General features: G+C 42.0%; 1 protein-coding gene across 5 annotated transcripts in view; it reads right to left on the bottom strand.

The window, feature by feature from the left end:
• Nucleotides 1–13,675, bottom strand: part of INTS14 (integrator complex subunit 14) — a 41,709-nt gene extending 28,034 nt beyond the window's left edge. For 4 of the 5 annotated variants that reach the window (XR_009518469.1, XR_009518468.1, XM_060005753.1 and 1 more), the window contains exons 1-6: nucleotides 13,315–13,621; nucleotides 8,792–9,075; nucleotides 5,889–5,996; nucleotides 2,571–2,726; nucleotides 1,237–1,355; nucleotides 660–802 (exon numbers count right to left, since the gene is read on the bottom strand). Coding sequence is in view for 3 of the 5 variants with exons in the window: in XM_060005753.1 (XP_059861736.1) it covers nucleotides 660–802; nucleotides 1,237–1,355; nucleotides 2,571–2,726; nucleotides 5,889–5,996; nucleotides 8,792–9,013 (748 nt within the window). In the remaining 2 variants the exon portion in view is untranslated. Of the gene's footprint in view, nucleotides 1–659; nucleotides 803–1,236; nucleotides 1,356–2,570; nucleotides 2,727–5,888; nucleotides 5,997–8,791; nucleotides 9,076–13,314 lie in introns of all 5 variants that reach the window. The other variant, XM_060005754.1, reaches the window with a different exon arrangement.
• Between the last annotated feature and the right edge of the window lie 1,055 nt (nucleotides 13,676–14,730).

The following is a 14,730-nucleotide window of genomic DNA, read 5'->3' as shown; positions in this document are numbered from 1 at the left end:
TCGAAACAGTGATGGTTAAACATATACCCACCACTCAAGGAGTCCACCTGCCAATATGAGACAACTCTCTTCTCTACTACCCCTTGTTACTTTTGATTATTGGCTTTGCCAGTTTAACCTAAGCATAGCACTGGCAACATGGTAGAAGCCATAACACATTGCTTTCTTTTAGTCATAATACAAGCTGCAGGATTAGAGGGGTACAATATATCACAACTGAGACCTGAGAGACCATCATTTCTCCTAGAGATTCCACTCACCTAGCCAATAAGAACTAGAGGAAGTGACTTGTCCAGGGTCACAGAGGAAAAGTCACACAGCCAAGTCTAAAAGCTAGCTCTTCATATATGACCTTAATAATGACGCTAATCCATCTTACTATCTCTATTAAGAACTACCTCAAGGATTTCAATGCTAGTGAATCTGGCCCTGGTTTCCAACTCTAGTAATTTGTGGTTATAATCATCTAGGATCAGAGATTAACTCATGACCTCACCACGGAAGACTACTAATCTGCCACCCCTTAGGCAATGCAACCTCCCATCCAAAGTATACTGGCATTTCTTTTCAACCCTCCTGGAGAGAGGAGAGTAAAAGTCAGAAGTTAGAAGAAAGTAGGGATAACAGAAGAACTAAGAATGAAGTATAAAAAAAGTTACCTGTGTTAATGACTTTAGGGATAGGATCGATTTCCTCGTCTACAATAAAAGGTTCTGGCCTGGGGAAGACTTGCACATCAGCGGTTAGGTGGCCACACTTGAGAACAGCATGGAAAGGTGTATATGCCAGATCTATCAGTTTTCTAGAATATGATGATTATTTGTCACAGAAAGAGTAATATGATACGCATAATTTTTTTCAAGTAATCTTTTTAAGATGTCAAGTTTGTTTTCCCTTCAAGTTGATTCCAAAGCTATGATCTGACCATTTGTGAAACAGAACAAAATCTGATATTTTTGGTGAGGAAATTTCAATTCTGAAAAGCCCAAAAGCAGTTAAATCTTTGAAATTGCTGTCATTGTAAGGAAGTCAATACCTATAGACATTATAGATTTAGTCATGCTTAATTTAAAAGGGAGTCAACACTTAAAAATCACTACTACCAATCATTTTATCTGAAAAATGTGCAACTTGGGGAAAATGAAATGACACAACTAGAAACAGTAAAATAGATATTATTGTCTGACATCAAATTATAATGCTGGATTGTAAGAAGGCAAAAAAGTATATACTCACCCAAACATAGACTGTACATTTTTCAAGCACAGGGGGCCATCAATAGTAAAAATCTGCCCTTCACCATTGTTTAAATCTATAAGACGTTCAAGGCAATCCAAGGAATCAGTGCTCTGAAGCTACAAAGCAAAACAGATGACTCTTTTAAAGTGGCATAAAATGCCAGATTGTTATCAGTACACTAAGGTCACAAAACGAAGATGATTTTTTTTAACAATGTGAGAAGGAAAATAACTAACAATTTTGACTCAAGGTTACCAAAGAGGAATGTTATATAAAATTATACCAGTAGAGCTATTTCATTCCAAGTAGTTTTGCAAAGATTCAGAGGTGACCACAGTTGGTATTCACATAGCACCTTCCCTTCCAAGTGTTTCTAACATATTTTGGTAAGAACCATCATTATTTATATTTTAAAGATAGAAAAACTGAGGTGAAGAAAAGTTAAATAACTTTCCAAAATAAATGGGAAAACCAGGAGATAAGAGTTTAATAAAACATACATCAGAGTAATGTTACTTAACAACAACAAAAAATCAAAGCACACTTCTGTCAACATTTCTGGTGTGATGGACATAAGAATTCCTAAGTGAGGGAAACACCTAACACCAAAAAGAATATCCTGACTCTGTAGCATCTGAAGAATCTTTGTGGGAAGTAGGACGGATAACAACTCCAGCTATGTTTCCTGAGATGTGGCAAAACTCTGCTTTCAGAAAGCATTTGAGACATACAGTCTTTTCAAATATAATCAGTAATTAGTGTCAGTTGAAACAATGGAGTTCAATGTTATACTATAGGCATGCCTCATTTATTGAGTTTCGCAGATATTGCCTTTTTTTTTAAACAAAGGTCTGTGGCAAACCTGTGTCAAGCAATTTTATTGGCACAATTTTTCCACAGGATTTCCTCACTTTGTCTCTGTGTCACATTTTGGTAATTCTCGCAATATTTCAAACCCTTCACCAGCAAAAAGATTACAACTTGTTGAAGGCTCAGATGATGGTTAGCACTCTTTGGCAATAAAATATTTTTAAAATAAGGTATGTACATTGGTTTTTTTTAGACAGTGCTATTTATTGCACTCTTAATAGACAACAGTATAGTACAAACAAAGCTTTTTTTATATGCACTGGGAAAAAAAGAAATTAATGCGACTTGCTTTATTGTGATCCCCGCTTTATAGTGGTGGTCTGGAATGGAACCTGCAATATCTCCGACATATGCCTGTATATGTAATATAATATTAATGGAATATACTAAAAAATATATTCCATTTCTGAGTCCTAAAATGTATCTAATCAAACTAAAAAGAAATTAGTAAAAAGCATTACCTCCTCCAGATTTGCCATGCACATGATGTATAACTTAGATGGGAATGGAAAAGGTAGTGGGAACCTGTTGCTCTCACTGCGTTGGCTGTGAGTAGCTAGGGAGTGCCGCAGTGACCCTCTACCAATGCCAAGACAGCCATCTGTCACCAGAACAACCTGTTTGCAAAAAGGGAGAGGAGTTTTGTACATGAAATAACATATTTATTTAAAGCAGTCTCATTTGGCAATGTTTTCATTTCTCCCTAATTGCATTTACACTGAAAAATGTACCTCTGCAGGAATACAAACAAAGATGTGAATAAATCTCAACAACATTTGTCAAGTGAAAGATGACAGACACATTGTATTGATACGATTCTACACATATATATTAAGTTCAGACCACGTAAAACAAAACTAAGATAAATCAAATAGGGGTTGTGGGGTGATACTGAGTAGAAAGGGGCATGAGAAAACTCTGTAGGGTAATGGAAATGTTCTATATCTTAACTGGAGGAGTGGTTACATAGGTATATACATTTGTGAAAACTCAGTAAACTGTATACTTAAGATCTATGCATTTTACTGTATTTTATCTTATTAAACCTTTAAAAAAGCACCTACCTATGAACACTTAAAAAAAAGACAAAACCATTCATAACCAATTCTTACTTAATTGTATTAAAACTAGAACGCTATCTCTTAGAGAAGGAGTTGGCACCTAAGACACTGGTGTCAAAAATGGCATAAAGGGTACTTCCCTGGTGGTCTAGCGGTAAAGAATCTGCCTTCCAATGCAGGGGACACAGGTTCGATCCCTGGTTGGGGAACTAAGATCCCACATGCCCTGGGGCAACTAAGCTCACGTGCCCTGGAGCCTGCGCACCACAAAGAGAGAGAGAAAACTTGCATACCACAACTAGAGAGAGGCCTGCGCACCGCAACAAAAAGATCCCGCATGCTGCAACTAAGACCTGAAGCAGCAGAAAAAGAAAAAAAGAAAAAAAATGGCATAAGGACCTATTTTACGTGTGTCCCTAGGAAATACCAGCACAGAAGTCTGAAGACTGAACCTTGACACTTTATTTTCAAAGATGACAAACTTTACCTACCCCTGCTCAACTAAAATGACAACTGCATTAAATATGTATTTATAAAAGCCATTTAACCAGACATGGACAAGATCTTTAAAATGCATTCTTAATCAACCGATAATTTTTAAAAGCCTTCAAAACATACCAACAATAGACATTAGTTACAAATCATTTTCCTTTTCCTCACTGTTTAATGCAGTCCTTGGGAAGTCCTGGGTGGACTTCCCAAGCAATCCAGGGGAGGATTGTTTTTGCTCTCCCTAGCCTAGCCTAGTAACTTAACAATAACAAACCAGTAAGTCAGTATTAGGTGGTTACACCATGTGAAGTGCCAAGACTGACACTTACTTCTAAAGCCCAAGAATGCTTAATAGAGGTCCCCTGGAGAGATGTTATCTCTTAGGAAGACAGTCAAGGCAAATCGCTCTTCTAGGTACCAACAATTGCTACATAATGATTTACTTCTGCCACTAGCTTTTTCAGATGCTGTGTGATAATGAAATATTTCTTGTAATGTCAAAATGAGACAGACTTTACTCAGATAATGAAAACACAGTCCAGCTCTTTAAAAACTTCGTTAAAAACATTCCACATTAAAACAAATCTGTTTGATAGTAACTGATCATAAAAACAATCACTAATAACGTCCACCGTGTTTTGGACCTGGTTCACCCCAAAACTCACCAAGCAAGTCTAAGTGGATCCAGGCCCAGCTCCTTCCCCTCAGGGTACAGTATATCTCAAATTCAGATTCCTCCTTTTTGCAAAGGAAGAAAAAAATATTAAAAGGCAGAAGTCTGCATGGTGCACAAGGTCTGGCTCTTATGTGTTTTCTGAGTTTCTTCTCTAAAACCACTGAAGAAGTAGCAAATGAAACTGTGCTACCTGCTAGCTTCCAGTTCAGAAGATGTTGACAACAAAACTTCACTTATTCTTTATATTGCTAGGAAATTAGACAGTCTGTATGCATGGTTTTATGAACTAATGTTTATGAAGCAACGTGACAAAGGTTTTTATTTCTGAAAGGAAACTGATCAAAAGGTATTTACTGGCTTTTTTAGCAAGTGTCCACTAAAGTGATCTGATTTTTAACCTTTTAGTAGTAGCTCAGGGTCTTCACTAACCCATGAGTTCATACTGTATAAAATAACTCAACTACCTGAGTAAGAAAAAACAAAAAAGCTTAAAAAAAAAAAGCTGGGTTTATTGAGATATATTTCATAAGCAACAAAATTCACCCTTTTTAGTATATAGTTCTATGAGTTCTGACAAATGCATTCAGTGATGTAACCACTTCTACTAGCAAGATACAGACCAGTTCCATCACTTCTCATATTCCCTCATGTTTTATTTGGGTCAGCCCCTAACCTTTCCTCACCACAAGGCAGCCACAATCTTATTTAAAAAACAAATATCGGTGATGCTACTGACACTACTGAGGAATCCCGTATTTGACCCTATAATAAAAAATCATATACTATGGCCCACTGCCTGTTTCTGTAAATATTGTTTTACTGGAACAGAGCCATGCCCATTTATTTACTTATTACCTGTGACTGCTTTCATGCTATGACAACAGAGTTGAGGAGTTGCCACTGACACCCGCAAAGCCTAAAATACGGAAAAAGTTTGCTGATTCCTGTTGTAGACTATTATGATTTTCCTTTTAGCAACTTTTCTGTTTTCTCCTTTAAAATATGCTACCACTTCTCAAAGAACCTGTTTATAGCAAACTTCCAATTGCTACAACTCTGCTCTGATTTGATGCTATATGTGGACCTATTGTGGACTCTTAAGGAAAGGGCAACAGATTTTATGACATACACCTCACTTTTTAGACAACCCAGGTAGTTGAGAAGGTTAAAAGTCTGCTGAATAAATGCTACACTGGAATAATGAAGATAGACTATATTGTACTGATGTTTACAATTATATCACTCAAAATTATAATCGCCCCTTCCAGGGGGTGTTCTACAATTCCACTGTGAGCCCTTTGTGTTTTATACAAACAATGCTAGTTTGAGGTAAGTCAATTTACTAGGAGGATGCTTTCCTTAAGGCATATTTGTGCTGCTTTCTGAATATATTAGTGTTGATTTAGTGCCTTCTTTTAAAAAGATACCAAAAGTGTATAATACAGTTTGTGGAAATTACAATGTATGCTGTGTCAGAGCCTGAACAAAAATGAAGCGCCTCAGTGGTTAATGATTTTAACTTAGGGCAAAGAAAAAGAATTGATCATTACCTGACAAGGAATTGCACCACCCCATTCTTGCTGAACGATATTGCAAACACCAACTAATGCAGACTCCAAGCAGGTTTTATCATAATCATCCATATTACTTAGTGCTTCCTGATTGAATGAAAGATAAAATTGCTCATTATTATTTACTGTTTTAATTTGTTACCAGAAAAAAACATAAACTGTTCAAAGCATGAATGTTACACAGGGGACACTGTGTTTCTGAGAGCCCAAATCATACGTTCTTAAAGAAAAATGGTAAAAAAGATTTCCTCAACTATAAAGGATGATTAAAAGAGCTTCCCTGGGCTTCCCTGGTGGCTCAGTGGTTGAGAGTCTGCCTGCCGATGCAGGGTACATGGGTTCGTGCCCTGGTCTGGGAAGATCCCACATGCCGCGGAGCGGCTGGGCCCGTGAGCCATGGACACTGAGCCTGCACGTCCGGAGCCTGTGCTCTGCAACGGGAGAGGCCACACAGTGAGAGGCCCGCGTACCACCACAAAAAAAAAAAAAAAAGAGCTTCCCTTTATTCTGTTCTCTCATCAGGTGAGAGTGAATTGTCCATCAAGTTCATATCTTTATTAAGTGGACCTTGAAAGAAATAATTAAAATGAAAAACGTTTGAAGACATCACAAAAATAATGACAAAATTTACTGAATACTATCATCATTCTAGGCATTTTACATGCATTTAATCATGACAACATCCTATAACGCAGTGGTCCCCAACCTTTTTGGTCAGGCACCAGTTTCGTGGAAGACAGTTTTTCCAGACGGGGGGTGGGTGGGGCGGGGCAGGGGATGGTTAAGGCGGTAATGTGAGCGATGGGGAGCAGCAGATGAAGCTTTGCTGGCTGCCCACTCCTCACCTCCCGCTGTGTGGCTGGGGGTGGGGGTTGGGGACCCCTGCTATAAGGTATAGATAATGAATCTATTTTTATTTTCTTTATTTAAAAAAAATTTCATTTATTTATTTTTGGCTGCGTTGGGTCTTCGTTGCTGTGCACGGACTTTCTCTAGTTGTGGTGAGCGGGGGCTACTCTTTGTTGCGGTGTGCAGGCTTCTCATTGCGGTGGCTTCTCTTGTTGCGGAGCACGGGCTCTAGGTGTGTGGGCTTCCGTAGTTGTGGCAAGCAGGCTTCAGTAGTTGTGGCACGCAGGCTTCAGTAGTTGTGGCTCACAGGCTCTAGAGCGCAGGCTCAGTAGTTGTGGTGCACAGGCTTAGTTGCTCTGTGGCATGTGGGATCTTCCCGGACCAGGGCTTGAACCCATGTCCCCTGCATTGGCAGGCGGATTCTTAACCACTGCGTCACCAGGGAAGCCCAATTAACCTATTTTTAAAATAAGGAAACTGAGGTACAAAACGATTAGGTCACTTTCCCAGGTCTTACACCTAGAAGTGGCAGAATCTAGATTTGAACCCAGTCAGTCAGACTCCAGGACTCAACCATTACTCTTCACTACCTATATAGCAATTCTTTAAATTTCAGAACTGCTGAACATCCAAGATTCTTAGTTTACTCATCTATAAGAAATCCAGTGCAATTAAAAAATGAAAAAAAAAAAAAAGCTTTTGAGTCACTTAAAAAAATGTGAGATAGGGACTTCCTTGGTGGTCCAGTGGGTAAGACTCCATGCTCCCAATGCAGGGGGCCTGGGTTCGACCTCTGGTCAGAGAACTAGATCCCACATTCATGCTGTAACTAAGAGTTCACATGCCACAACTAAGAGTCCACACGCCAAAACTAAGAAGCCCACATGCTGCAACTGAGACTCTGCATTCCACAACTAAGGGTCTGCATGCTGCAACTGAAAGTTCACATGCTGCAACTAAGACCCGGTGCAGCCAAAATAAATAAATAGATTTTTTAAAAAAATGTGAGATAATAAATGATTTAACAAAATTTTATTATTTATATTTTAAAAAGCAAACTATACTGATCCTGGATTTCTAAACTGCCTAGCAACTATTAAACTGTTCATTTTAATTCCACAAACACTTACTGACTGCTCACTATGGGCAAGGAACTGTGCTAGGTATTGTTGGAAATAGTAATAATTTAGAGATGTTGTCAGAAAGTAATTCTTTGGCATATCACAGACAACACCTTTGGAAGGTAACACCTATCAATCAAGGTTTTAAAATGATTTCTTGGCATCTGTAAATCAAAGGCTATTTGTTGCGGAGGAAATACACTCCTGAATTACTCTAGAATAAGGATTTTATAAGGAAGGACTATTTTTTTTTTTTAAATTTATTTATTTTTGGCTGTGTTGGGTCTTCATTGCTGCATGTGGGGTTTCTCTAGTTGCAGCAAGCGGTGGCTACTCTTTGTTGTGGTGCATGGGTTTCTCCTTGCGGTGGTTTTTCTCGTTGCGTAGCACGGGCTCTAGGTGCATGGGCTCAGTAGCTGTGGCTTGCAGGCTCAGTAGTTGTGCCGCATGGGCTTAGTTGCTCCACGGTATGTGGGATCTTCTCGGACCAGGGCTCAAACCCGTGTCCCTTGCATTGGTAGGCGGATTCTTAATCACTGAGCCACCAGGGAAGTCCCTGGAAGGACTGTTTTTCATCTCAAGTTTTATAGAAAAGTAGAAAAGTGTTGAACCTAAAGATCCTGAACTTTAGGGAACAGGGCACTACATCCTGAGATGCTCCCCTCCCACAGAGAATTCCAGAAAACCAAAAGAGGAGGCTACAGCAACAACTCACAGCTCTAACTCATAGCTCTACCAAAGGCAGAAGGCCTACTGATTATGAATCTTTGTTTTACAGTTATACTCAGATATTATACCCATAGACTTATCTTTAAATAATTCCAGTTCTAAATATTCAGTGCAATATGATAATACTGTTTTCCTTCCTATAAATTGGGCCCAGTACATACAATAACTCATTCCTTTTTGTACCTGTAGGGTGTTATAATCTCTTGTGAAGGGAACCATCAATTCCCAGAGTGATGAAAAAACCACCAGGGCTGTAAACTCAAGCTTGTAATTTGTGGCCATGTGTTCAAACAGCATTGTCAAACCATGGGCTGCCAGGTGCTTGCGCTGATATTCCTCGGACCCCTCGATAGACACAGGTCGGGTCATGGAAAGGGATACGTCCATTACCACCACCGTAGGCATGATGAAAGTGATCCCAGTGTTCCCAGTCAGAATGTAAACAGATAGCTATAGATAGAGAAATGCTGTAGAAAAAAAATATGATTAGGTCTTGCATGTCATGGAGAGAAAAAAGTATTTTTTTAATCATAATTTTAACCTATCTTTCCAGAAATAAGTGAAGGCAAACCCCATCTAAGTGGAGGTGAGGACAAATCTGCAGGGAATTCAGTGGGAGGGAAGCAAGCAGCTTAGTTCACTGTGAGGACCACTCCTAGAATCACCCACTAAATGGCCATAAATCAAGGACCATCTTAAATGTTTCTAGTAAAAACAAAATAAAACAAGATATTAAATTCAGGGAGCTCTTGAGTTGAATACTTTCAAATCTTACACAACTTAATATAACAAACACTCCTACATCACCTCTCCGACACTTAATTTACTAAAGAACATTTCTAGTTGTCTTATGGTGGTACTTTTTGACAATCAACCATTCTTTTTGGGCACCATCACTATCTTACTCAATACAGCAGTATTTGGGCAAGTGTTTGCTGAATTATCTTATTGCCTAATGTCCTTTTTAAAAAAATTAAAATGAACGCAAAATATAAAAACAAAAAGTCGGGCTTCCCTGGTGGCACAGTAGTTAAGAATCTGCCTGCCAATGGAGGGGACACAGGTTCGAGCCCTGGTCCGGGAAGATCCCACATGCCGCAGAGCAACTAAGCCTGTGCACCACAACTACTGAGCCTGTGCTCTAGAGCCCATGAGCCACAGATACTGAGCCCAGGTGCCACAACTACTGAAGCCCATGCGCCTACAGCCCGTGCTCCGCAACGAGAAGCCACCGCAATGAGAAGCCCGCGCACCGCAACGAAGAGTAGCCCCCACGGGCCGAAACGAGAGAAAAGCCTGCACGCAGCAACGAAGACCCAACGCAACCAAAAATAAATAAATAAAATAATAAAATAAAATAAATTATTTAAAAAAAAAGAAAAGGCTGGTAAAGTCATAGTCCAAATTAGACAAAGCTGGAAATCATTAAGCATGACAAAAACAACAAACTGCTAGCCTCAGTAGTACTCACTGCAGATAAACGAGGCAACAGCTCTTTAACTATGAAGGAAAAGAGCAAAATTAAAGAATATGTATGACAGCTGGCAGTATCTCTTGAAACTGTATAAAAGTCAAAATGTAGAAGAAATGGAGAAAACAAAGAGCTTTTAAAATTATGGATTGAGAATTAGCATGAAGAAAACATTTCTGTGCTCAAAAATAAAGAAAAAAGTTCCCAGATATACAGATCTGCTCTTGCTGCTGCTGCTACTCTATTATTAAGCAAACTATAGTCTACTCACACAATTAAATATCATATAGCTATAAATAAATCATACATATACAGATATCAGAAATATTTATATAGTATTAGTAACTGAGAAAAGCAGGTCACAGGCCTGTATGTATACACCGATTACAACTTCATAAAAATCATACTGCATATATTGCATACATACAATTTTGCATATATACAATTAGAGAACACTCAGGATGGACATAAACAAGTTAGAAAATTTAATGTTCACTAATTTCTTTTTTGGAACTTACTTCAAAACACTTAACAGTGGCCAGAGGGCTTGTTTTAGTACAGTGTCCAACTGCAAACGTGTGCTATTCTAAAATTCCATTTGTAAGTAGGCTGTTGGGAACTCTGAGCATATTGCCTCACAGAAACAACGTTATAAATGGGGATCAGGGACTCATGTCAAGTAGGAAAAGCCTTTTTACCACATAATGGCCTTTCAAATACAAATGCCTCATGTATCCAACATCGATAAAGACTAAAGGAGATATATAAATTACTCTTCCAGACTGCTTTCCAAAATGTTTAACCATTTTGATAGAAAAAAACTAAAATGTGGGATTCCCTGGTGGTGCAGTGGTTTAAGAATCTGCCTGCCAATGCAGGGGACACGGATTCGAGCCCTGGTCTGGGAAGATCCCACATGCCGCGGAGTAACTAAGCCCGCGCACCATAACTACTGAGCCTGCGCTCTAGAGCTCGCAAGCCACAACTACTGAGCCCACGTGCCACAACTACTGAAGCCCGCACACCTAGAGTCCGTGCTCCACAACGAGAAGCCACCGCAATGAGAAGCTTGCGCACCGCAACCAGTGGCCCCACTCTTCACAACCAGAGAAAAGCCGATGCACAGCAACGAAGACCCAACGCAGCCAAAAATAAATAAAATAAATTTATTTTTAAAAAAAACCAAGGGGCTTCCCTGGTGGCGCAGTGGTTGAGAGTCCGCCTGCCGATGCAGGGGACACAGGTTCGTGCCCCGGTCTGGGCAGATCCCACGTGCCGCGGAACAGCTGGGCCCGTGAGCCATGGCCGCTGAGTCTGCGCGTCCGCGTCCGGAGCCCGTGCTCCGCAACGGGAGAGGCCACAACAGTGAGAGGCCCGCGGACCGCAAAAACAAACAAACAAACAAACAAACAACCCCAAAATGTGCATCCTTATTCTGCGCCTCATTAAGCACAGCATGTTAAACATAATTCACTCTGACTTAGCATCACAACTCTGAACACCAATACTGCCCAGCACGCTGCTGCCCTCATGTTTTAATTTATACCAGCATTCTCCCAAGTGTGTGCTGCACAACACTGCCCTGGAGGGATGCGCCAAGAAAAATGAGTTCAAGTCTTATTAAAGACACTGAGAAGCTCTATAGCAAAGAATCCAGTTTGTTAACTCTGTGTTTCCCATTTAACCCTTCTCTGATCATTAGTTGATGCCATGGAACAAGTATATAGAACATACCCAGAAACACTGCCTTGTACTCAAGGGATCCAGGCTGTTGTGTTCTGTTTTGGTGCCTCCTCTTTGTAACTAAGCTTTGGACCATCATTTTGCATCCCACTTTTCTCTGTAATCATCCTCCCTCTTTCCGATTTGTTGCTTTTTGGCTACTATGAGCTGGAAAGCCAGGTAATCCAGCTTGCTAAAACTGTGTCCGAAGTCAAAGTTAACAGGCTCTGAGAGCCTGTGAGTTTCTTCTGCTGTCACGTGCATGTGCTTAGGCATTATCAACTTGGTGCTATTTCATCTGCTCAGTCTTTCCAGACCCTTTCTGGGTCTCAGCTGTGTTGTTCAAGAAGTGAGGTCCTGTGCAATACTGGTTCAACTACACTACATTAGACGATAAGCTCAACAAGAGCAAGGACAGTGTGAGATTCTGCCCACCAATGTCTCCTCAGAACCTATCACAGCAGTGGGCACACAGTATGTACTTGACAAATACTTGATAATGACAAGTAAACTACCTCTCAGCACCAGATGTAACATTAATTTTTTGGCAAAACACATTACAAATTTTAACTCTGGACACCAGAAACACACTTCCTCCTCTCCTCGTTCAAGCAGAGATATCAGGAACTCCTATGCCTCTACCCATGTATAGAGTTTATCCAGCTCCTATGGTATTCCCATTCAGGCACAGAGGTCTTTACGTTACTGAAAGCTGGGGATGCGGAGTACTGGCCTCATCTCTTAGGAGAATGAGAATCAGGATACACAGATTTAGATCATATATAAGAAAGCATTTCCAGCTCATGAAATCTGCTGTAACACTGGAATGGGTGACCATAGCTGGCAGGATTGCATTCTGGGAAGACACTTATGGAGCTGGCTCTTTCTTCAGACTGATGCATTTGTGTCCACCCCCAAACACACCTTCCTAACAATGGCAAAGTCATGGGAAACCAATTTAGAACTCAGGTTGTCAGCACAGAAGTAAAAGATAGATGGATGTTCTTGAAGGGTGGTTCACTCAAGTAGCCTAGGCCTGATTAAAAAAAAAAAAATCCCTGCCCACACAGTCCAGCAATTTTGTGAAAACACCATGTTACTTCTCTCTTGGGTTGATTCTTACCCTAAGGTCCTCCACCCCACCCCCAGAGCCTTCTCGTAAGTACAGTTTACATACAATGCTTAAGACAACTAGTGGTCTTCTTTTCTCAAGTAGCCCTCAGCCCCTTGATTTGGTCATCTCCATTAGCTACACATTTAGAATTCTTCCCAGAAGGAGACAATTGGCTCGTTCATAAAGAAGTGATTCTGAGGAGTATCGCTCTTAAAGCGTGATTCCACTCCAATTTCTAGGGATCCGCTAACCTACTCTTAAGTTTGTCTATTGGCCTCACATCTCTTGCCCGGATGAGTCCCCTCCACCGTTCTCGTTACAACTTCACCTCTAAAGTGCCAACCTGTAAACACAGAACTCCTGCATTTGGATCGCGTCTGCCTGGGGATGTATTTTTACCTTAAAATCAGTCAAAAATCTTTAAGATCTGGAAGTCTCTTATGGGAAGAGGAGGCGAAGGGGGCCTGGGTAAGGGGCCGACATCGTGGTGCTTGTGCGGAGCTCTGGCGCGGCAGAGCGAAGGGAGAACGAAGGCAGTGGCCCGGAACTGGCGCCGCAGAGACGGCGCGGGGCGGCCACCTCGGCGGCGGAAAGGCCGGGCGTCGGCCCCGCGTTGTTCCCCGCCGCCGACCCCTTCTCCTGCAGCTCCAACAAGCAATCCAAGACAGTCTACGGTCTCCAGCGCCCTCTACTCACCCCGCGCCCATCACCGGTACGGTCCGTCACCAAACCCTTTCCGCCAGCGTGCCGCAGCCGGAAGTATATGGCCGCGCGACGAAACGGAACTCGGCGCCGGGTGTGCGCTAGGCGCTTGGGGCGGGGCTTTAAGGACGTCGTGGGCAGGGCGTTGACTCAGCGGAGAAGCTTCCCGGAGCGTCTTCCTCAGCGCTTCTCTTCGCAGCGTTTTGTTTGCGGCCACCGCCACGACCCCACTCCCCACGTAGTCCCCAGCTGCGCCGGGCCCGGGCTGTGTTCGCCTCTTCTCTCCCTTCTCGTTCTCGGGCTTTTCCTTATTTGTTTCTGGCCTCCTGCCCACCTGCCTCTCGTTGGCCCGTGGGCCTCACCTGTCTGGGTAACCCCGTGACCAATTCACACTGTCTCCTCACTCACCTGGGCTCGTTGGTGCACCAGCCTGACCCTCACTGATATTTGCCCCTCTTCCCCGTCCCTCTTCAGACCCCTCCTCTGAACTAGTTGCCAGAATCCTCTTCCTACTCTATAAATTGTAATTCCTGCCTGAGGAGTGCTCATCCTGAGCACGCTGTGTATTTTTCGTAGCTGACGTGAGCCAGTTTCCACGTCAAGGCTTTCCCTCTTGGTCTCCTCCGCCCGGATGCTCACTTTATCCCCGAACCCTTTGAGGGAAGTAGAGGGAGGGTTCAGTCAGTTCCCCTGCCTTGGTCAAGGTGCGCTGCTGAGGGATTTGCACTTAGGCTTTCCTGTGAGTCATCATGGGCCCTCGCGTACCTCACCTCTCGCCACTTGGTGTCCCCATAGCAGCCTGTGCCTCAGCGAGGTCCTTGAGGGGACAAGGAGTGACTTGCTTTCTAACCTCTTAGAGAGCTAGCAAATGCCAGCTAGAGGTAGGCCTGAATGGATGCCAGCAGGCCTCTGGGTAGTTATGGTTCAAAAAACAATGCTGGACCACGTAGGTTACAAGTGGGAACAGAAAGGCCTCTAGAAGGCTTTAGGCCTTTGCCTCCTTTTCTTTTGGTTGGTGGGAGGGGGCGAGGTAGGAGGTGGGTCAAGGAGGGAGGATGCTTTGAACCGAACAACTGAGTCTGTCTGACTTGTTCTGTGGGAGAGTGTGGGCTC

Source organism: Delphinus delphis, chromosome 2, assembly GCF_949987515.2.
Source record: "Delphinus delphis chromosome 2, mDelDel1.2, whole genome shotgun sequence".
NCBI classification, from domain to species: Eukaryota; Metazoa; Chordata; class Mammalia; order Artiodactyla; family Delphinidae; genus Delphinus; species Delphinus delphis.
The sequence above is the reverse complement of the archived record's forward strand: the minus strand, read 5'-3'. Positions and strand labels throughout refer to the sequence as shown.